This window comes from Anolis carolinensis, unplaced genomic scaffold, assembly GCF_035594765.1.
Source record: "Anolis carolinensis isolate JA03-04 unplaced genomic scaffold, rAnoCar3.1.pri scaffold_7, whole genome shotgun sequence".
NCBI classification, from domain to species: Eukaryota; Metazoa; Chordata; class Lepidosauria; order Squamata; family Dactyloidae; genus Anolis; species Anolis carolinensis.
In genome coordinates this window covers 38,639,576-38,660,935 of record NW_026943818.1, presented here as the reverse complement: position 1 = coordinate 38,660,935, position 21,360 = coordinate 38,639,576, and the positions used below count along the sequence as shown (strand labels likewise).

Sequence of the window (21,360 nt, the reverse complement as noted above, 5' to 3'; positions counted from 1 at the left end):
GGGCTGAACCTCTATGCCCCGCCCCCGTGTTCTAACAAGCGCCCCAGAGGCTCTTGGGAAGAGGCCCCGCCACTAGCCCCACCCTTTAGTCCTCAAAGGCTTCTCAGGAGAGGTATAGAGGCTCAGCCCTGTCTCGGGCTCTTGGGAAGAGGCCCCGCCCCCTTCCCTAGCTCCGCCCTCTGTGTCCCAACAAGTGCCTCAGGAGAGATATAGATTCTCAGCCCTGTCTCGGGCTCTTGGGAAGAAGCCACGCCCACTCCTCTAGCTCCACCCCTGTGTCCTAACAGGCGCCTCAGGGGCTCAGCCCTGTCTCCGGCACAAATCTTTTATCTATTCTATTCACCTATCCCAAAGTGGGCGCTACCGCCCCAGGTGGGAGCTGCAGCGATCCACGGGGGCAGTGATGGCATCTATTACGACATGGGGGCGGGCCCATGGGAGGGACGGGGCCTCTTCCCAAGGGCCGGAGACAGGGCTGAGCACCTGAGGTGCCTGTTAGGACACAGGGGGCGGAGCTAGAGGAGTGGGCGTGGCTTCTTCTCAAGAGCCTGAGACAGGGCTGAGCCTCTATACCTCTCCTGGGAGGCCTTTTAGGACTAAAGGGCGGGACTATACCTCCCCTGAGGTGCTTGTTACAACACGGGGATGGAATATAGAGGTTCAGCTCCATCAGGCACTTGGGAAGAGGCCCCGCCCCCTCCTCTAGCCCCGCCTTCTGTGTCCTGGCAGGCTCCGGAGGACAGAGATAGAAGCTCAGCCCTGCCTCAGAGCTTGTAACTCCGCCCATCCCAGTCCTGGCCGCCCATTTGTGGCCCCGCCCACCTCCCCCTCCCAGCCCTGCAACTTGGACTAGGGGAGAGGCTCAGCTCTGCCCTCCTGAGCAGGAGCCACGCCCACCCCTCTCCATGGGGCGCTGAGACGCATTTTTTCTGGAAAGGGGGGTGGCAGGCCAAATAAGCTTGGGAACCACTGGTGTAGACGCAGCCCAAGCTCCCGCAACCCTTCCCAGCAATTTAACTCCCATGTGTTTCCCCTCTTTTCTCCCTCCGCCTAAAGCCAGCAGCAAGGCCTCCAACAGCCCCGCGAAAGTGGCGGACGGTGGGATGATGAAGGCGGGTAGGTCGCATCTTGGCTCCCCTCCCACCCCGGCCTCGTTGGGGAACTACAAGTCCCACGGCCTGCCCCGTAACCGCATGCCGCTTTGCCTGCTCTTTCAAACTTATTGCCCTAGATATATTTCCCAGGGACTCGCTTGCCTTGGGCGGCGCTTGGCTGGGCCTCTTTCTGTCTTTGCGGAAAGGTATTTCTTTCCCTTCCGCCTTGCTCTGCTGCTTTTTCGATAGATTTGATTCGCTCATTTCAACCGGGAAATTATTCGAACACGGATTGAGGTTCCGGGCTTTCGGCTGCCACTTTTGGACTATCTCACCCGTCATTTTTATGATGAAACTCGGCACACTTGTCGGCAACATTTACCACTTTACGCCTGCCTAGTTTCAGAACATTTAGTTCATCCACTGATTTTTAGGAATGTTTAAAAAGTTTTTACAAATCAAAGGAAGAAACTAGCTTTGCAGGAAGCCTTGTAATTGGCTGACAAGGAAAAAAGAAACGGCATGCAGCTGATATTGTTAATCACATCCGCCCTCTCTATTGGGCTTGAGGCTCATTTCTCTACCATTTTTATGGCTATCAGGATGAAACTTGGCCTACTTGTAGGCAAGACTTTCAACTTTAAGCCTGCCAAGTTTCGGAATGTTTCGATCATCCACTGATTTTTAGGAATTTTTAAAAAGTTTTTACAAATCAAAGGAAGAAACCAGCTTTGCAGAAAGCCTTGTAATTGGCTGACAAGGAAAAAAGAAACATCAGACTCCTCTAATGGGCTTGAGGCTCGTTCCTCTATCATTTTTATGGCTATCAGGATGAAACTTGGCACATTTGTAGGCAACACCTTCGACTTTAAGCCTGCCAAGTTTCGGAATGTTTTGGTCATCCACTGATTTTTAGGGAATTTTTAAAAAGTGTTTACAAATCAAAGGAGGAGGCCAGCTTTGCAGAAAGCCTTGTAATTCGCTGACAAGGAAAAAAGAAACAGCATGCAGCTGATATTGTTAATCACATCCGCCCTCTCTATTGGGCTTGAGGCTCGTTTCTCTATCATTTTTGTGGCTATCAGGATGAAACTTGGCACATTTGTAGGCAAGACTTTTGACTTTAAGCCTGCCAAGTTTCGGAACGTTTCGATCATCCACTGATTTTTAGGAAATTTTAAAAAAAGTTTTTACAAATCAAAGGAGGAGGTCAGCTTTGCAGGACGCCTTGCAATTGGCTCACAAGGAAAAAAGAAACATCAGACCCCTTTATTGGACTTGAGGCTCATTTCTCTGTCATTTTTGTGGCTATCAGGATAAACCTTGGCATATTTGTAGGCAACACTTTCGACTTTAAGCCTGCCAAGTTTCAGAACTTTTCGATCATCCACTGATTTTTAAGAAATTTCTAAAATTTTACAAATTAAAGGAAGAAACCAGCTTTGCGGAAAGCCTTGTGATTGGCTGACAAGTAAAAAAACATCATCAGTCACATCAGTTCCCACCCACCCTGGATAATTACAGAGTATGTTACATTGAAAAAAACAGAGTTTGTAACGTTCTGAAGTAAAAGGAAAACCATTGTCAATAATCACATCAGTCCCTTTCCATTCCAGACAATTACGGAGCATATCGCATTGGAAAAAATCTATAATTTAAGACACTCCGAATCAGTGAATCTTTACTAATCTCTCAGAAACGTTTCAGAGGCTTCCGTTTTGTTTCGTAACGCTTCAGAGGGGGATATCCCATTCCGATTAGTATTGACGAATCATACAAATCTCTGATTTATGTTTCGTAAAGCTTCGGAGGGGGATTGAAATGGCAATGGATTCAAATGGCAAGAAAAGATGTTGACGAATCATACAAATCTCGGAATTATGAAAGCTTTGTACAACCCTAATATACACACACATACCTATATATATATTTGGATGGAGTTGGGTAAAGGTAAAGGTTTCCCCTTGACATTAAGTCTAGTCAGAGGTCTGTGGTTTGCTCTCCTCCCCACTCTTTTCAACATTTTCAAAGCTTTCTGTTTAAGCAGTGATGGCACGATCGACAGCATAGATGAAACTCTCTGTCCCTTCTGGAGGTGCTTGTCGTTTGTGTAAATGTTGACCATTGATGGAGTAAGCACGTTTCATAGAATCATAGAATCATAGAATAGTAGAGTTGGAAGAGACCTCATGGGCCATCCAGTCCAACCCCTTTCTGCCAAGAAGTTTCCCTGGTGGTTCCTCTGTTTTCGCCACACGGGAAAACTTTATAACAACAACAATAACAACAACAACAACAACAACAACACTATGCAACCCAGTATTGCTCCCAGGTTATTTTTCAACGAATCCTATCAAGGAAGAATCCAATCCTGTCCTTGACCGCCCAGCATAATAACACTAAGAGGCACTAAGACCAGACGATCTCATAAGACCATAGGTATGCAAAGAGACCCCCCAAAGACCATCTAGATGGTCTCATAAGGCCATCAGAAGACCATAGACAAGGAAAGGGACCCTCAAAGACCATCTAGATGGTTTCATAAGACCGTAGGTAAGGAAAGTGACCTCCAAAGTCCATCTAGATGCTTTCATAGGACCATAGGTAAGGAAAGTGACCTCCAAATGCCATCTAGATGGTCTCATAAGACCATAAGTAAGGAAAGGGACCCTCAAAGTCCATCTAGATGCTCTCATAGGACCATAGGTAAGGAAAGTGACCTCCAAATGCCATCTAGATGGTCTCATAAGACCATAAGTAAGGAAAAGGACCCTCAAAGTCCATCTAGATGCTCTCATAGGACCATAGGTAAGGAAAGTGACCTCCAAATGCCATCTAGATGGTCTCATAAGACCATAAGTAAGGAAAGGGACCCTCAAAGTCCATCTAGATGCTCTCATAGGACCATAGGTAAGGAAAGTGACCTCCAAATGCCATCTAGATGGTCTCATAAGGCCATAAGTAAGGAAAGGGACCCTCAAAGTCCATCTAGATGCTCTCATAGGACCATAGGTAAGGAAAGTGACCTCCAAATGCCATCTAGATGGTCTCATAAGGCCACAGCTAAGCAAAGAGACCTCCAGAGACCATCTAGATGGTTTCATAAAGCCAGCAGTAGACCATCGGTAAGGAAAGGGACCTCAAAGACCATCTAGATGATCCCTTCAGGCCTTCAGAAGACCATAGATAAGAAAAGGGACCCTCAAAGACCATCTGGATGGTTTCATAAGACCATAGGGAAGGAAAGGAGCCTCCAAAAGCCATCTAGATGGTCTCATAAGGTTGCAGCTAAGCAACGAGACCTTCAAAGACCATCTAGACGATCTCATAAGACCAAAGGTAAGCAAAGAGACCTCCAAAGACCATCTAGATGGTCTCATAAGACCATCGACAAGGAAAGGGATCCTCAAAGGCTATCTACATGATCTCATGAGGCCATCAGAAGACCGTAGATAAGGAAAGGGACCCTCAAAGACCATCTAGACGATCTCATAAAATCATAGGTAAGGAAAGAGATCTTCTAAGACCAGGTAGACTGAGGTCAACCCTAAGTCTAAAGTTTAGGACAGGGGCCAGGTCAATGTCCTTGGAGGGCCGCATCCGCCCCACGGGCCGTAGTTTGGGGACCCCTGACCTAAAGCTTCAAAGAGCTTCTCTTCCACAATTTCAAAGCTCCCAGCGCTCTTGGGCCAAGAAGACATAGCAAAACTATCCTTCCCAGGATTCCACAGGAGTTAAAAGTGGTGTCGATCTGTAATGTAGATGCACCCAGAGAAGGCGAAAGACATGGTAAAACCATAACTTCCAGTATCATATGGCATATACAAAATTCCCCACGCATGCCGGTTAACTGAGAGTCAATATTATTATTACTTAGCGCTTAGCACTTAGATGATGCGTTCCTCGGCTTTCACGCAGATCACAACATCTTTTCTATTTACCTCTGTTCGTATCCATTTCAAACACGATATTATTATTATTATTATTATTATTATTATTATTATCTGTGCCCGGCCACGTGTTGCTGTGGCGTATGGGAATCCTTTGTTGGCCAGGTGGAATAGTAGTGAATAGCCTTGCAGCCTCAAGGCCTGGCTGTTTTCTTCTTATGGGAATCCTTGTTTGGTGAGCTGTAATACAATGGAATAGTGTTGTTGCTAGGAAGCCTGGGAACTTGTGTTCTAGGGGAATTTTTTTTGGGCTGCTAGAATTGCAACGAATAGCTTCGCTGCTTCAAAGCCTGGCTACTTCCTTTGTAGGGGAATCCTTGTTTGGCCATCTTGAATTGCACCAAATAGTCTTGCAGCTTAAAAGCCTGGCCGCTTTCTACATACGGGCATATTGTTTTCTTTCTTTCTTTCTTTCTTTCTTTCTTTCTTTCTTTCTTTCTTTCTTTCTTTCTTTCTTTCTTTCTTTCTTTCTTTCTTTCTTTCTTGATGGTCACTCCTTGGAAAGTGATTAGTTTTGTGGCCAAATTTGGTGAGATTCGGCCCAGTGGTTTTGTTGTTAACTAGGTCCTAATTATGCACATTACATTTATATATACAGTAGAGTCTCACTTATCCAAGCTAAACGGGCCGGCAGAAGCTTGGATAAGCGAATATCTTGAATAATAAGGAGGGATTAAGGAAAAGTCTATTAAACATCAAATTAGGTTATGATTTTACAAATTAAGCACCAAAGCTTCATGTTATACAACAAATTTGACTGAAAACGTAGTTCAATACGCAGTAATGTTATGTTGTAATTACTGTATTTACAAATTTAGCACCAAAATATCACGATATATTGAAAACATTGACTACAAAAATGGCTTGGATAATCCAGAACGTTGGATAAGCGAGGCTTGGATAAGTGAGACTCTACTGTATATATATAGATTATTATTATTATTGACACAAAGACATACTATGACACAGCAAACAAGATAGATATGCTGGATTTCATATCACAAAATCCCAAGTCGAACACTTCCCAAGTGTCTAGGACTGTGTGATGTATTTTCGGATGATGCGCCCAGATCCCAGTCGGGTGGCCTTTTGCAGTTGGCAGAGAGTAATTTTGTCAATATCTATTGTTTCCAAATGCCGGCTGAGATCTTTTGATGTGCCCATCACCACCGGGACCACCTGCACTGGTTTCTGCCAGAGTCTTTGAAGTTCAATCTTGAGGTCCTGAGAGCAGCTGAGTTTTTCCTGTTGTTTTTCGTCAATGCGACTGTCACCTGGGATGGCAACATCCATGATCCAAACCTTTTTCTTTTCCACAACTGTGATGTCTGGTGTGTTGTGTTCCAGATCTTTGTCAGTCTGGATTCGGAAGTCCCACAGTATCTTTGCGTGCTCATTTTCCAAGACTTTTGCAGGTTTGTGATCCCACCAGTTCTTTGCTGCTGGGAGGTGGGACTTGAGGCATAAGTTCCAATGAATCATTTGGGCCACATAGTTGTGCCTCTGTTTGTAGTCTGTCTGTGCGATTTTCTTACAACAGCTGAGGATATGATCCATGGTTTCGTCGGTTTCTTTGCACAGTCTGCATTTTGGGTCATCAGCTGATTTTTCGATCTTGGCCTGAATGGCCTTTGTCCTGATGTCTTGCTCCTGGGCTGCAAGGATCAGGCCTTCTGTCTCCTTCTTCAGGGTCCCATTCGTGAGCCAGAGCCAGGTCTTCTCCTTGTCAGCTTTTCCTTCAATTTTGTCAAGGAATTTTCCATGCAATGTTTTGTTGTGCCAGCTGTCAGCTCTAGTTTGTAGTGCAGTTTTCTTGTACTGATTCTTTGTCTGCTGTGTTTTGAGGAGTTTCTGATTATTATTATTATTTTATTGAGACACAGCAGGTTATTATTATTATTATTATTATTATTATTATTATTATTACCATTATCATTATTATGTTTATACCCCGCTTCTAGAAGCAAGGAAGAGGGAGGCAAGTGGGCCGCAAAGGCAGATCTGTCTTTCACCCCGGCTCTTCTCTCTCGTCCCAATGAGCGAAATGCCTGCCGTGCCCATAACCGATTTCCAAGGTCATCACAATGGCCACTGTGTTTGCATTTGGCCAGCCGGGCCAATGGATAGATGGACGATAGCAACAACATGCTCGGAACCCTCTCTGGCTCGATTCCTTTCCAAGCCTGAGGCTCTGGTGTATATTCCCTTCCCTTTCGACAGATGCGTGTGCGTGCATTTGTCAATGCGTGGGTGGTTTTTTTCCCGCCTAGCTACAGCGGGGGGTTGTTAGTCAATGGAATAAAAATAGACTGAGGCAGGCCTACTAAGGATATTAGTGGTGCTCCTGCATGTGTGGATGGGCCCTTGAGTCGCCCCGCGTTGGGTTGTCTTCGGCGAGGAAGGATTCTCGGCATTTTTCCCCACGTTGCTATGTGGCAACATTAGTCTAGTATCTATCTATCTATCTGTTTCCCTGAAAATAATTATATTAATTTTTGCTCCCAAAGATGCGCTAGGTCTTATTTTCAGGGGATGTCTTATTTTCCACGAAGAACAATTCTGTGAAGTCTTTCTTTTCCTCTCCTTTGCTTCAGTTCCCTCTGTTTAGGTTTTCCTAATAGTGTAGATACATCAATTTTTATTAATTTTGGGTGGAGCATAAATTCCTCCTCTTTTTCCTTTCTGCAGCAGAGAGTCTAGCAAGAAAACTCTGAAGTCATCTCTCTGGAATCCTTGAAAGTCTTTTGCCTCTGATGTAAAGCGATGGATTATAAAATACAGTAGAGTCTCGTTTATCCACTTATTACTGTATTTACGAATTTAGCACCAAAATATCACGATGTATTGAAATGCGTTGGATAATCCAGAATGTTGGATAAGCGAGTGCTAAATTCTTGCTAGACTCTCTGCTGCAGAAAGGAAAAAGGAAAAAGAGGAGGAATTTATGCTCCACCCAAAATTAATACAAATGGATGTATCTACACTATTAGGAAAACTTAAACATAATGTATAGTTTTAAGCTATTTTATAATAGTTCCGGGTGGAGTTAACCCTTTATTTAGTCAGCTTTTGTATGATATTATTTCTTGCACCCACTTTTTGCTTGATATTCAAGCAGTGCTTCTTATAAGTCAGAGCACAGTCCAGAATGACTCCCTGGTATTTTGGTGTGCTGCAATGCTTCAATTGGATTCCTGTGCTTTTCAAAACTGTCTTCTATGTGCTGCGTCAGGTCAGACTAGTGATGTGATCTGAGGCCGAGAGACTGTGCTCAGGACCAGGTTTCGTAGCCAAGCAGCTATTCGAATCAGGAAAGAAGCCTTAATCGTTGCTTTGCTGTGTTGGAGATAAGGCTTCTTGCCTTGCAGCCTTGTAGGCAACATTTATGACTCCAGGCCTGCCAAGTTTCAGAATGTTTCGATCATCCACTGATTTTAAGGAAATTTTTAAAGTTTGGACAAATCAAAGGAGGAGACCAGCTTTGCAGAAAGCCATGTGATTGGCTGACAAGAAAAAACAGCATGCAGGTGCCATTGTCAATCACATCCGCCCCCTCTCTCGAGGCTCATTTCTCCATCATTTTTATAGCTATCAGGATGAATCCTGACACACTTGTAGGCAACATTTATGACTTCAAACCCGCCGAGTTTCAGAATATTTTGGCCATCCGTTGATTTTTAGGAAATATTTATCTCCGACGGTTTTCTGACTATCAGGATGAAACTTGGCACACTTGTAGGCAACATTTATGATTTCAAACCCGCCAAGTTTCAGAATATTTTGGCCATCCGTTGATTTTTAGGAAATATTTTATCTCCGACGGTTTTCTGACTATCAGGATGAATCCTGACACACTTGTAGGCAACATTTATGATTTCAAACCCGCCAAGTTTCAGAATATTTTGGCCATCCGTTGATTTTTAGAAAATGTTTTATCTCCGTTGTTTTTCTGACTATCAGGATGAAACTTGGCACACTTGTAGGCAACATTTATGACTTCAAACCCGCCAAGTTTCAGAATATTTTGGCCATCCGTTGATTTTTAGAAAATGTTTTATCTCCGTTGTTTTTCTGACTATCAGGATGAAACTTGGCACACTTGTAGGCAACATTTATGATTTCAAACCCGCCAAGTTTCAGAATATTTTGGCCATCCGTTGATTTTTAGAAAATGTTTTATCTCCGTTGTTTTTCTGACTATCAGGATGAAACTTGGCACACTTGTAGGCAACATTTATGACTTCAAACCCGCCAAGTTTCAGAATATTTTGGCCATCCGTTGATTTTTAGAAAATGTTTTATCTCCGTTGTTTTTCTGACTATCAGGATGAAACTTGGCACACTTGTAGGCAACATTTATGATTTCAAACCCGCCAAGTTTCAGAATATTTTGGCCATCCGTTGATTTTTAGAAAATGTTTTATCTCCGTTGTTTTTCTGACTATCAGGATGAAACTTGGCACACTTGTAGACAACATTTATGACTTCAAACCCACCAAGTTTCAGAATATTTTGGCCATCCGTTGATTTTTAGGAAATGTTTTATCTCTGTCATTTTTCTGACTATCAGAATGAAACTTAGCACACTTGTAGGCAACATTTATGACTCCAAGCCTGCCAAGTTTGAGAATGTTTCAATCATCCACTGGTTTTTAGGAAATTTTTTAAGTTTTGACAAATCCACGGAGGAGACCAGCTTTGCAGAAAGCCATGTGATTGGCTGACAAGAAAAAACAGCATGTAGGTGCCATTGTCAATCACATCCGCCCCCTCTATTGGGCTCGAGGCTCATTTCTCCATCATTTTTATAGCTATCAGGATGAAACCTGACACACTTGTAGGCAACATTTATGACTTCAAACCCGCCAAGTTTCAGAATATTTTGGCCATCCGTTGATTTTTAGGAAATATTTTATCTCTGACGGTTTTCTGACTATCAGGATGAAACTCGGCACACTTGTAGGCAACATTTATGATTTCAAACCCGCCAAGTTTCAGAATATTTTGGCCATCCGTTGATTTTTAGAAAATGTTTTATCTCCGTTGTTTTTCTGACTATCAGGATGAAACTTGGCACACTTGTAGGCAACATTTATGACTTCAAACCCACCAAGTTTCAGAATATTTTGGCCATCCGTTGATTTTTAGGAAATGTTTTATCTCTGTCATTTTTATGGCTATTAGGATGAAACTTGACACACTTGTAGGCAACATTTATGACTCCAAGCCTGCCAAGTTTGAGAATGTTTCAATCATCCACTGGTTTTTAGGAAATTTTTTAAGTTTTGACAAATCCACGGAGGAGACCAGCTTTGCAGAAAGCCATGTGATTGGCTGACAAGAAAAAACAGCATGTAGGTGCCATTGTCAATCACATCCGCCCCCTCTATTGGGCTCGAGGCTCATTTCTCCATCATTTTTATAGCTATCAGGATGAAACCTGACACACTTGTAGGCAACATTTATGACTTCAAACCCGCCAAGTTTCAGAATATTTTGGCCATCCGTTGATTTTTAGGAAATATTTTATCTCTGACGGTTTTCTGACTATCAGGATGAAACTCGGCACACTTGTAGGCAACATTTATGATTTCAAACCCGCCAAGTTTCAGAATATTTTGGCCATCCGTTGATTTTTAGAAAATGTTTTATCTCCGTTGTTTTTCTGACTATCAGGATGAAACTTGGCACACTTGTAGGCAACATTTATGACTTCAAACCCACCAAGTTTCAGAATATTTTGGCCATCCGTTGATTTTTAGGAAATGTTTTATCTCTGTCATTTTTATGGCTATTAGGATGAAACTTGACACACTTGTAGGCAACATTTATGACTCCAAGCCTGCCAAGTTTGAGAATGTTTCAATCATCCACTGGTTTTTAGGAAATTTTTTAAGTTTTGACAAATCCACGGAGGAGACCAGCTTTGCAGAAAGCCATGTGATTGGCTGACAAGAAAAAACAGCATGTAGGTGCCATTGTCAATCACATCCGCCCCCTCTATTGGGCTCGAGGCTCATTTCTCCATCATTTTTATAGCTATCAGGATGAAACCTGACACACTTGTAGGCAACATTTATGACTTCAAACCCACCAAGTTTCAGAATATTTTGGCCATCCGTTGATTTTTAGGAAATGTTTTATCTCTGTCATTTTTATGGCTATCAGGATGAAACTTGACACACTTGTAGGCAACATTTATGATTCCAAGCCAACCAAGTTTTAGAATGTTTCAATCACCCACTGATTTTTAGGAAATTTTTAAAGTTTTGACAAATCCACGGGGAGAGCAACTTTGCAGAAAGCCACGTGATTGGCTGACGAGAAAAAACCAGCATGTAGGTGCTTCTTCCACTTTGCGCTTCTAACATTCTTGGGGGCACGGATCTCGCATTCCCTTTCCTGCGATGGCTTTGGCTTCCACGCACCCGTCCGCTTGCCTCCGCTCGCACCAATCCGCTTCACGTCTGAGCTTGGCGGGTGAGACCAGGATGGAGAGCGGGGCTTTTGGGGGGTCTCGGTGCTCACTGTCCCTGTTTGCCTCCCAGCTATGTACTCTGTGGAGATCACTGTGGAGAAGGACAAAGTCACGGGAGAGACCAAGGTCCTTTCCAGCACCACTAGACTTCCCAAAGACCACTCAGTTCAGGGGGTCAAAGTGTACGAGGACGAGATGAAAGGTAGGCTCCGTCCGCACCCCAACGTCCGAGGATGGGCCAGGAAGTCCAAAGCCGATCTTGGGGTCCCTATTACTCCTCGCTCGTCCCACTTTCTCAGTTGCTGTTAAAACGCCCCCGTTTCTCCTTCTTGCCCTGCACCTTTGTCCGGCGCTTTGCTTCAGTCACTGCCAACTGGGTTCCAAGTGCCAACCGCGTTTTGCACTCCATGTCTCAAACTTTCTCAGCGGCTGAGCCCTTTTTGAAGCGAAGGTTTTTTTATGAAGCCCCAAGAAATGTATATTATGTGGTAAGGTAGGGAGCCACGGTGGAGGAACCTTCCCGGAAGCAAGGCCTAATAATAATAATAATAATAATAATAATAATAATAATAATAATAATCCCCCCCGCAGGTGCCACCTTGACGTGGTGGGGGGGCTTAGCCATTCCGAGGATGCAAAAGGCCACCCGACTGGGATCTGGGCGCATCATCCGAAAATACATCACACAGTCCTAGACACTTGGGAAGTGTTCAACTTGTGGTTTTGTGAAACGAAATCCAGCATGTCTATCTTGTGTGCTGTGTCATACAACATCGTTGTGTCAATAATAATAATAATAATAAACCATCACAACAAAGGATTCCCCCAGGCAGGAAGCAGCCAAGCATTGAAGCTGAAAGGCTATTCAATGCTAATCAAGGTGGGCAATTGAAACATTCACACCTGCCTCCAACAGAAAAGAGTTCTTTCTTTCTACCACCCTGGACCTTCCGCAGATATATAAACCCCACCTGACTAGTTTCCAGCCTCTGAGGATGCCTGCCATAGATGTGGGCGAAACATCAGGGGAGAATGCTGCTTCTGGAACATGGCCATACAGCTCAGAAAACTCACAGCGACCCAGTGATTCTGGCCATGAAAGCCTTTGACAACAACATATTATTATTATTATTATTATTATTATTATTATTTTATTGTATGACACAGCAAACAAGATAGACATGCTGGATTTCATGTCACAAAATCACAAGTCGAACACTTCCCAAGTGTCTAGGACTGTGTGATGTATTATTATTATTATTATTATTATTATTATTTTATTACGACACAGCAAACAAGATAGACATGCTGGATTTCGTATCACAAAATCCCAAGTCGAACATTTCCCAAGTGTCTAGGACTGTGTGATGTATTTTCGGATGATGCGCCCAGATCCCAGCAGGGTGGCCTTTTGCAGCTGGCAGATCATAATTTTGTCAATGTCTATTGTTTCCAAATGCCGGCTGAGATCTTTTGGCACGGCACCCAATGTATAATGTATATTATTATTGTTGTTGTTGTTATTATTATTATTATTATTATTATTATTATTATTATTATTATTATATTACAAGGATAAAGGTTTCCCCTGACATTAAGTCGTGTCCGACTCTGCGGGTTGGTGCTCATCTCCATTTCTAACCCTAACCCTAACCCTAACCCCTAACCCTAACCCAAAGAGCTGGCATTGTCCAAAGACACCTCTAAGGTCACGTGGTACGACTGCACATTATATTATATGATTTACTAGCTTGGGGACCCGGCGGTGCCCGGGTCATTTGAGAAAGGCCTTGTTTGCCTGTGTTCCAAGTGTAGCCTATATCCAATGTCAGCTGGGTTCAGTGGGCGCGGGTGAGCTCCAACTCCCATATGCAAGTCCCATCGTCCAGTGTCCATCCCTCTCCAAACAGAGCCAGTATGTAGAGTAGGTCATGGGGGCTCCATGTACCATGTTTGGTCTTGATCAGTCATTTGTGTGGGTCGCGGTGCTCTCAGGAAGTGAGTGAAGGTATTGGAAGTCCCATCGTCCATGGTCCATCGTCCTCCAAACTGCACCTGGGTGTAGAGTGAGTCCTGGGTGTTGTCTGTGTCAAGTTTGGTCTTGATGAGACATTGATGGGGGTGACAGTGGTCTCGGGAAGTGAGTGAACATACTGCAAGTCCCATCATCCAAGGTCCGAGCTCTTTCAAACCTCACCAAGATGTAGAGTGGGCCATGGTGGCTCTATGTGCCAAGTTTGGTCTTGATCAGTCATTGGTGGGGGTCACAGTAGTCCCAGGAAGTGAGTGAAGATAGTGCAAGTCCCCTCATCCACGGTCCCTCCTCCCCCAAACTGCACCAGGATGTAAAGTGGGCCACCCTGCACCTGCGTGTCAAGTTTGATCCAGTTTTGTCATTCATGGGCATCACAGTGGTTTGTGGGAGGTGAATTGGATGAAGGTACTGCAAATCCCATAATCCTTGGTCCATCCTCCGTCAAACTGCTGCAGCATGTAAAGTGTGTCATTTGGGATATGTGTGCCCGGTTTGGTTCAGTTCTGTGATTTGTGGCAGTTGCTGTGGTCTCAAGAAGTGAGAGAACGTACTGCAAATCCCATCATCCTTGGTCCATCCTGCCCCAATATCCATCAGGATGTAAAGGGGGCCACAGGGGTTCTGTGTGCCAAGTTTGGTCCAGTTCCCTCACTGGTGGGTGTCACAGTGGTCTGTGGGAGGTGTAGCATTCGAAAGTACTGCAAATCCCATCATCCGTGGCCCATCCTGCCCCAATCTACACCAGGATGTAAAGGGGGTCACAGGGGTTCTGTGAGCCAAGTTTGGTCCAGTTCCCTCACTGGTGGGTGTCACAGTGGTCTGTGGGAGGTGTAGCATTCGAAAGTACTGCAAATCCCATCATCCGTGGCCCATCATCCCCAAACAGCACCAGGATGTAAAATGGGTCATAGGGGTTATGTGTCACAAGTTTGGTCCAGGTCCGTCCTTCCTGGCAGTCACAGTGGCCTGAGAAAGTGGCGGCCAATCAGAAAGCTGCCACATACACACATACAAACACTGACTTTTACTATATACATAGATATGCAGTCATATTATATTATACAGGGTGTTTGAAAAAGAACTTCCTATTTTTAAGTATAAGTACATTAAAACTAGGGAGTTCTTTTTCAAGTACCCTGTATTATGTTATATTATATTATATGCAACAGGTGATATAATATAACATATTATATATTATACTAGCTGTGCCCAGCCACGCGTTGCTGTGGCAAAGTGGTGGTGGTATTGGTTAAAAATTGTAGTGTAATTTTTATTTGACGTTATTTGCATTTTTTAATTAATTTTATTGTAAGTTATATTTTTATTTATTATATTTTATTATTTTCTTGTATTATTTTTAGTTATTTTCTGTTATTATAGTATTTTATTGTATTAATTTTTTCGTGTTTTTTATTATTTTTTATTGGGTTGCTAGGAGACCAAGTTGGAGGAGCTTAGCCTTCTAACTGGCAGCAATTGGATAAAAGCAATTATTCCTCTCTCTCTAATTAGGACTTTATTTTTCTTTTCTTTTTGTTGTATCAACCTAGAGGCGTGGATGATGGGTTGTGTTGTCAAATTTTGAGGTTGGGGGGCCTGTAGTTTTGTTGTTTTGTGGGTCGCCGTGATGCCATCACTCTTTTATATATATAGATTACTCGTTGCCCGGGTTATTTGAAAAGTCGGCGTTTGGGTTCACAGTGGTCTCTGGATGTAGGTGAACTACAACTCCCCCAAATCAAGATGAATTTCCACCAAAGAATTCGAGTATTTTGTCTTGGTCATGGGGGTTCGGTGTGCCAAGTGGGTTCAGAGTGCTCTTTGGTGGAGTTCAAAGTGCTCTTCAATTGCAAGTGAACCACAGTTTTCATAACTTAGTTGAAGATGGAATACCCCTTTTACATTTTTGATGAGTGAAGGGGTCCTTGGGTTGAGTGCAGAGGGTCCAGAGATGATTGTGGAGGCCTTGGGTCAAGCATGGAAGGTCTTGGACTCAGTGGAGGACCTCGGCTTGAGAGTGGAGGGTGTTGGAGAGAGGGTGGAGGGCCTTGGGATTAGTGGAGGGTCTTCAGTTGTGTGTGGAAAGCATTAGGCTGAGCATGGATGGTCTTGTGAGTGTGTGAAGGCCTAGGGGTGAGTGTGGAAGGCCTTGATGTGAATGTGGAGTCTTGGGTTGAGTGTGGAGGCCTTAGGTTGACTGTGGGTTGAGTGTAGAAGGTCTTGGGTTGAGTGTAGAAGGTCCAGAGATGATTGTGGAGGCCTTGGGTCAAGTGTGGAAGGTCCTGGACTTAGTGGAGGACCTCAGCTTGAGAGTGGAGGGTGTTGAAGGGAATGTCGAGGGCCTTGGAATTAGTGGAGGGTCTTCGGTTGTGTGTGGAGAGCATTGGGCTGAGCATGGAGGGTCTTGTGAGTGTGTGAAGGTCTTGGGGTGAGTGTGGAAGGCCTTGATGTGAATGTGGAGTCTTGGGTTGAGTGCGGAGTCCTTAGGTTGAGTGTGGAGGGTCTTGGGTTGAGTGTAGAAGGTCCAGAGATGATTGTGGAGGACTTGGGTCAAGCGTGGAAGGTCTTGGACTCAGTGGAGGACCTCGGCTTGAGAGTGGAAGGTGTTGAAGAGAGGGTGGAGGGCCTTGGGATTAGTGGAGGGTCTTCAGTTGTGTTAGGCTGAACATGGAGGGCCTTGTGAGTGTGTGAAGATCTTGGGGTGAGTATGGTCTTGAGGTGAGTGCGGAGTACTTGGGTCAAGTGTGCAAGGTCTTGGACTCAGTGGAGGACCTCGGCTTGAGAGTGGAGGGTGTTGACAAGAGTGTGGGGGGCCTTGGGATTAGTGAAGGATCTTCGGTTGTGTTAGGCTGAACATGGAGAGTCTTGTGTGCGTGAAAGTCTTGGATTGAGTATGGTCTTGAGGTGAGTGTGGAGTCCTTGGGTCAAGTGTGGAAGGTCTTGGACTTAGTGGAGGACCTCGGCTTGAGAGTGAAGGGTGTTGAAGAGAGTGTGGAGGGCCTTGGAATTAGTGGAGGGTCTTTTGTTGTGTTAGGCTGAACATGGAGGGTCTTGTGAGTATGTGAAGGTCTTGGATTGAGTGTGGATGGTCTTAGGGTGAGTGTGGAATCCTTTGGTCAAGTGTGGAAGGTCCTGGACTTAGTGGAGGACCTCAGCTTGAGAGTGGAGGGTGTTGAAGGGAATGTCGAGGGCCTTGGAATTAGTGGAGGGTCTTCGGTTGTGTGTGGAGAGCATTGGGCTGAGCATGGAGGGTCTTGTGAGTGTGTGAAGGTCTTGGGGTGAGTGTGGAAGGCCTTGATGTGAATGTGGAGTCTTGGGTTGAGTGCGGAGTCCTTAGGTTGAGTGTGGAGGGTCTTGGGTTGAGTGTAGAAGGTCCAGAGATGATTGTGGAGGACTTGGGTCAAGCGTGGAAGGTCTTGGACTCAGTGGAGGACCTCGGCTTGAGAGTGGAAGGTGTTGAAGAGAGGGTGGAGGGCCTTGGGATTAGTGGAGGGTCTTCAGTTGTGTTAGGCTGAACATGGAGGGCCTTGTGAGTGTGTGAAGATCTTGGGGTGAGTATGGTCTTGAGGTGAGTGCGGAGTACTTGGGTCAAGTGTGCAAGGTCTTGGACTCAGTGGAGGACCTCGGCTTGAGAGTGGAGGGTGTTGACAAGAGTGTGGGGGGCCTTGGGATTAGTGAAGGATCTTCGGTTGTGTTAGGCTGAACATGGAGAGTCTTGTGTGCGTGAAAGTCTTGGATTGAGTATGGTCTTGAGGTGAGTGTGGAGTCCTTGGGTCAAGTGTGGAAGGTCTTGGACTTAGTGGAGGACCTCGGCTTGAGAGTGAAGGGTGTTGAAGAGAGTGTGGAGGGCCTTGGAATTAGTGGAGGGTCTTTTGTTGTGTTAGGCTGAACATGGAGGGTCTTGTGAGTATGTGAAGGTCTTGGATTGAGTGTGGATGGTCTTAGGGTGAGTGTGGAATCCTTTGGTCAAGTGTGGAAGGTCTTGGGTTTAGTGAAAGGCCTCAGCTTGAGAGTGGAGGGTATTGAAGAGAGTGTGGAGGGCCTTGGGATTAGTGGAGGGTCTTCGGTTGTGTGTGGAGAGCATTAGGCGGAGCATGGATGTTCTTGTGTGTTAAGGTCTTGGGGTCAGTGTGGAAGGTCTTGGGTTGGGTGCAGAGGGTCTGAAGATGGCAGGTTGAGTGCGTAGGGTCATGAGGTAAGTGTGGAGGGCGTTAGGGAGTGTGTGCAGGTCTTGATGTGAGTGTGGAGTCTTGGGTTGAGTGAGGAGGCCTTAGGTTGAGTGTTGAGGGTCTTGGGTTGAGCGCAGAGGGTCTTGAGGTGAATATGGAGTCCTTGGGTCAAGTGTGGAAGGTCTTTGGGTCATTGGATGGCCTCAGCTTGAGAGTGGAGAGTTTTGAAGAGGGTCCGGGGGGACTTGGGATTAGTGGAGAGTCTTTGTTGTGTGTGGAGGGTGTTAGGCCGAGCACAGAGGCTCTTGTGAGTGTGTGAAAGACTTGGGTTGTCAGTAGTGGGCCTTGATGTGAGTGTAGAGTCTAGGTTAACTGTAGAGGCCTTGGGTTGAGTATAGAGGGTCTTGGATTGAGTGTGGAGGGTCTTGAGGTGAGTGTGGAGGCCTTAGTTCAAGTGTGGAAGGTCTTGCTTGAGAATAAAGGGTGTTGAAAAGAGTGCAGAGTGCCTTGGGATTTGTGGAGATTCTTCAGTAGTGTATGGAAGGTGTTAGGCTGAGCCTAGGGAGTCTTGGTGTAAGTGTGGATGCCTTGGGTTGAGTGTGGAGGTTCTTGAGGTGATTGTGGAAGGTCTTAGGTTGGGTACTCAGGGTCGTGAGGTGAGTGTGTGAAGATTTTGAGGTGAGTGTGGAGGTTCTTGAGGTGAGTGAGGAAGGTTTTAGGTTGGGTGCTCAGAGTTGTGAGGTGAGTGTGAAGGCCTTGGGCTTAGTTGAGGGCTCCAGCTTGAGTGGATGGTTTTGAAGGGAGTGTGCAAGGTCTTCAGTTGTGTTAGGCTGAGCATGGAAGGACTTGTGAGTGTGTAAATATCTTGGGATTAGTGTGGAGGGCCTTGATGTGAGTCTGAAGTCTTGGACTGCGTGCAGTGGCCTTAGGTTGAGTGTGGAGGGTCTTGGGTTGGGTGTGGAGGGTCTTGAGGTGAGTGTGGAAGGTCTTGGGGTCAATGGATGGCCTCAGCTTGAGAGTGGCGGTTGTTGAAGAGCATGGAGGGACTTGTGAGTGTGTGAAGGTCTTGGGGTGAGAGTGGAGATTCTTGAGGTGAGGGTGGAAGGTCTTAGGTTGGGTAGTCAGGGTTGTGAGGCGAGTGTGTGAAGATCTTAGCTTGGGTGCTCAGATTCCTGAGTTGAGTGTGGAGGCCTTGGGATTAGTGGAGGATCCCAGCTTGAGTGCAGAAGGTCTTCAGTTGTGTATAGAAGGTGTTAGGCTGAGTATGGAGGGTCTTGTGAGTGTGTGAAGGTCTTGGGGTGAGTGTGGAGATTCTTGAGGTGAGAGTGGAAGGTCTTAGGTTGGGTAGTCAGGGTTGTGAGGCGAGTGTGTGAAGATCTTAGCTTGGGTGCTCAGATTCGTGAGGTGAGTGTGGACGTCTTGGGATTAGTGGAGGATCCCAGCTTGAGTGCAGAAGGTCTTCAGTTGTGTGTGGAAGGAGTTAGTTAGGCTGAGCATGGAGGGACTTGTGAGTGTGTAAATATCTTAGGATTACTGTGGAGGGCCTTGCTGTGAGTCTGGAGTCTTGGACTGAGTGCAGTGGCCTTAGGTTGAGTGTGGAGGGTCTTGGGTTGAGTGTGGAGGGTCTTGAGATGAGTGTGGAGGGTCTTGAGCCGAGTGTGGAGGGTCCTGAGCTGAGTGTGGAGGGTCTTGAGCTGAGTGTGGAGGGTCCTGAGCTGAGTGTGGAGGGTCCTGAGCTGAGTGTGGAGGGTCTTGAGCTGAGTGTGGAGGGTCTTGAGTTGAGTGTGGAGGCCTTGGGTCAAATATGTAAGGTTTTGGGCTTTGTGGGGGCCTCATCTTGAGAGTGGAGGGTGTTGAAGAGAGTGCATGGAGGGACTTGTGAGTGCGTGAAGGTCTTTGGGTGAGTTTGGAGAGCCTTGGGTTGTGTGCAGAGGGTCGCAAAGTAAATACTTTGGGGAAGCAGAAACCTCAGGGCTTGCCCGTTGACCCATTGCTAAGGCCTCATTGTGTATCCCCTCTTGTCTTCCGTTGCAGTGGTCCACGCAGTCCGGGCCGAGGACGGGGCCCTGGAGAACGGCCTCCACCAGCTCAGCTCCTCCGAGGTGGACGAGCTCCTCCACAAGGCCGACGAGGTGACCCTGAGCGAAGCCTCCGAGAAAGCCAAGGACCCATCCAGCCAGAAGGCCACCCCTCGGAAGGAGATCACGGGCGTCCAGGCCAAAGCGGTGGACAGCCCCAAACTCTCGGCGTCCGGCGAAGGCAAAGAGCAGCCGGTCACCATGATCTTCATGGGCTACCAGAACGTGGAAGACGAGAACGAGACCAAAAAGGTGCTGGGCCTCGAGGGCACCATCAAGGCGGAGCTGGTGGTGATCGAAGATGCCGAGAACAAGGCGGCGGCGGGGAAGGACCAAGCGCCGCCCAACGGCACCGCGGTGGAAGCGGCCACGGCCGGCCTGCAGAAAGAGGAAGGCCGAGCCGGGGAGAAGCAGCCGGCCGCCAACGACACCGAGCCCAAAGGAGCCGGGCAAGACCTCGACGCCAAGAAACAGCGCTGCAAGTGCTGCTCGGTGATGTGAGAGGCCACCCGTGAGCGGCCCGCCAGGACTGTCTTCCCCTCCACGACGCCTTTGTGGTTACTTCCTGCGTTCTACAAACTCCTCGGTTTTCAAGAGTTCTTATTTTTACTTAAGGGTCCGTTCCTCCAGAAATCCTCCCTCTCTCTCTTTCTCTTTCGAAATATCCGAAACGTCTCCGGTTTCCCCCCCCCTTTGCCTGCCCTTGATATCCTCGCCTACGTAATGTATTCCTCCCCATAAATGTAAAAAAAAATATGCGAAATATTACATTCATTAGGCCTAGTGACCTTTTGTCTTGTCTCAGCAACGAGACTCATTGGGGGACGTTGATATTGGCCAAGAAAGAGAGAGAAGCACAAGTGGGAAAAGAGGGGTTTCTGCCAGAAGAAGAGGGAAGAAAGGAAGGAAGGAAGGGTGGAAGGGAGGGAGGATCCTTGTGTTCATCCAGAGGTTGAAAAACTCTTGGCTGCAAAGTCCTTCAGAACATCTCCCGGGTTCTTCAAGAACTTGATCTAAGCATCTTCTGAAGAACATCTGTCTAACTGAGATTGAAAAGCTCTTGGCTGCAAAGTCCTTCAGAACATCTCCCGGGTTCTTCAAGAACTTGATCTAAGCATCTTCTGAAGAACATCTGCCTAACTGAGATTGAAAAGCTCTTGGCTGCAAAGTCCTTCAGAACATCTCCCGGGTTCTTCAAGAACTTGATCTAAGCATCTTCTGAAGAACATCTGTCTAACTGAGATTGAAAAGCTCTTGGCTGCAAAGTCCTTCAGAACATCTCCCGGGTTCTTCAAGAACTTGATCTAAGCATCTTCTGAAGAACATCTGCCTAACTGAGATTGAAAAGCTCTTGGCTGCAAAGTCCTTCAGAACATCTCCCGGGTTCTTCAAGAACTTGATCTAAGCATCTTCTGAAGAACATCTGTCTAACTGAGATTGAAAAGCTCTTGGCTGCAAAGTCCTTCAGAACATCTCCCGGGTTCTTCAAGAACTTGATCTAAGCATCTTCTGAAGAACATCTGCCTAACTGAGATTGAAAAGCTCTTGGCTGCAAA

General features: G+C 46.0%; 1 protein-coding gene across 3 annotated transcripts in view; it reads left to right on the top strand.

Annotated features, from left to right (window-relative positions):
- palm (paralemmin) overlaps window positions 1-20,588 on the top strand; it is a 65,006-nt gene extending 44,418 nt beyond the window's left edge. Inside the window, exons 7-9 of one of the 3 annotated variants that reach the window (XM_062959212.1) lie at window positions 1,057-1,116; window positions 11,593-11,724; window positions 19,761-20,588. In XM_062959212.1, the coding sequence (XP_062815282.1) occupies window positions 1,057-1,116; window positions 11,593-11,724; window positions 19,761-20,305 (737 nt within the window). In that variant the 3' untranslated portion in view covers window positions 20,306-20,588. The remainder of the gene's footprint in view (window positions 1-1,056; window positions 1,117-11,592; window positions 11,725-19,760) is intronic. The other 2 variants (XM_062959213.1, XM_062959214.1) reach the window with 2 other exon arrangements.
- Window positions 20,589-21,360: the final 772 nt, after the last annotated feature.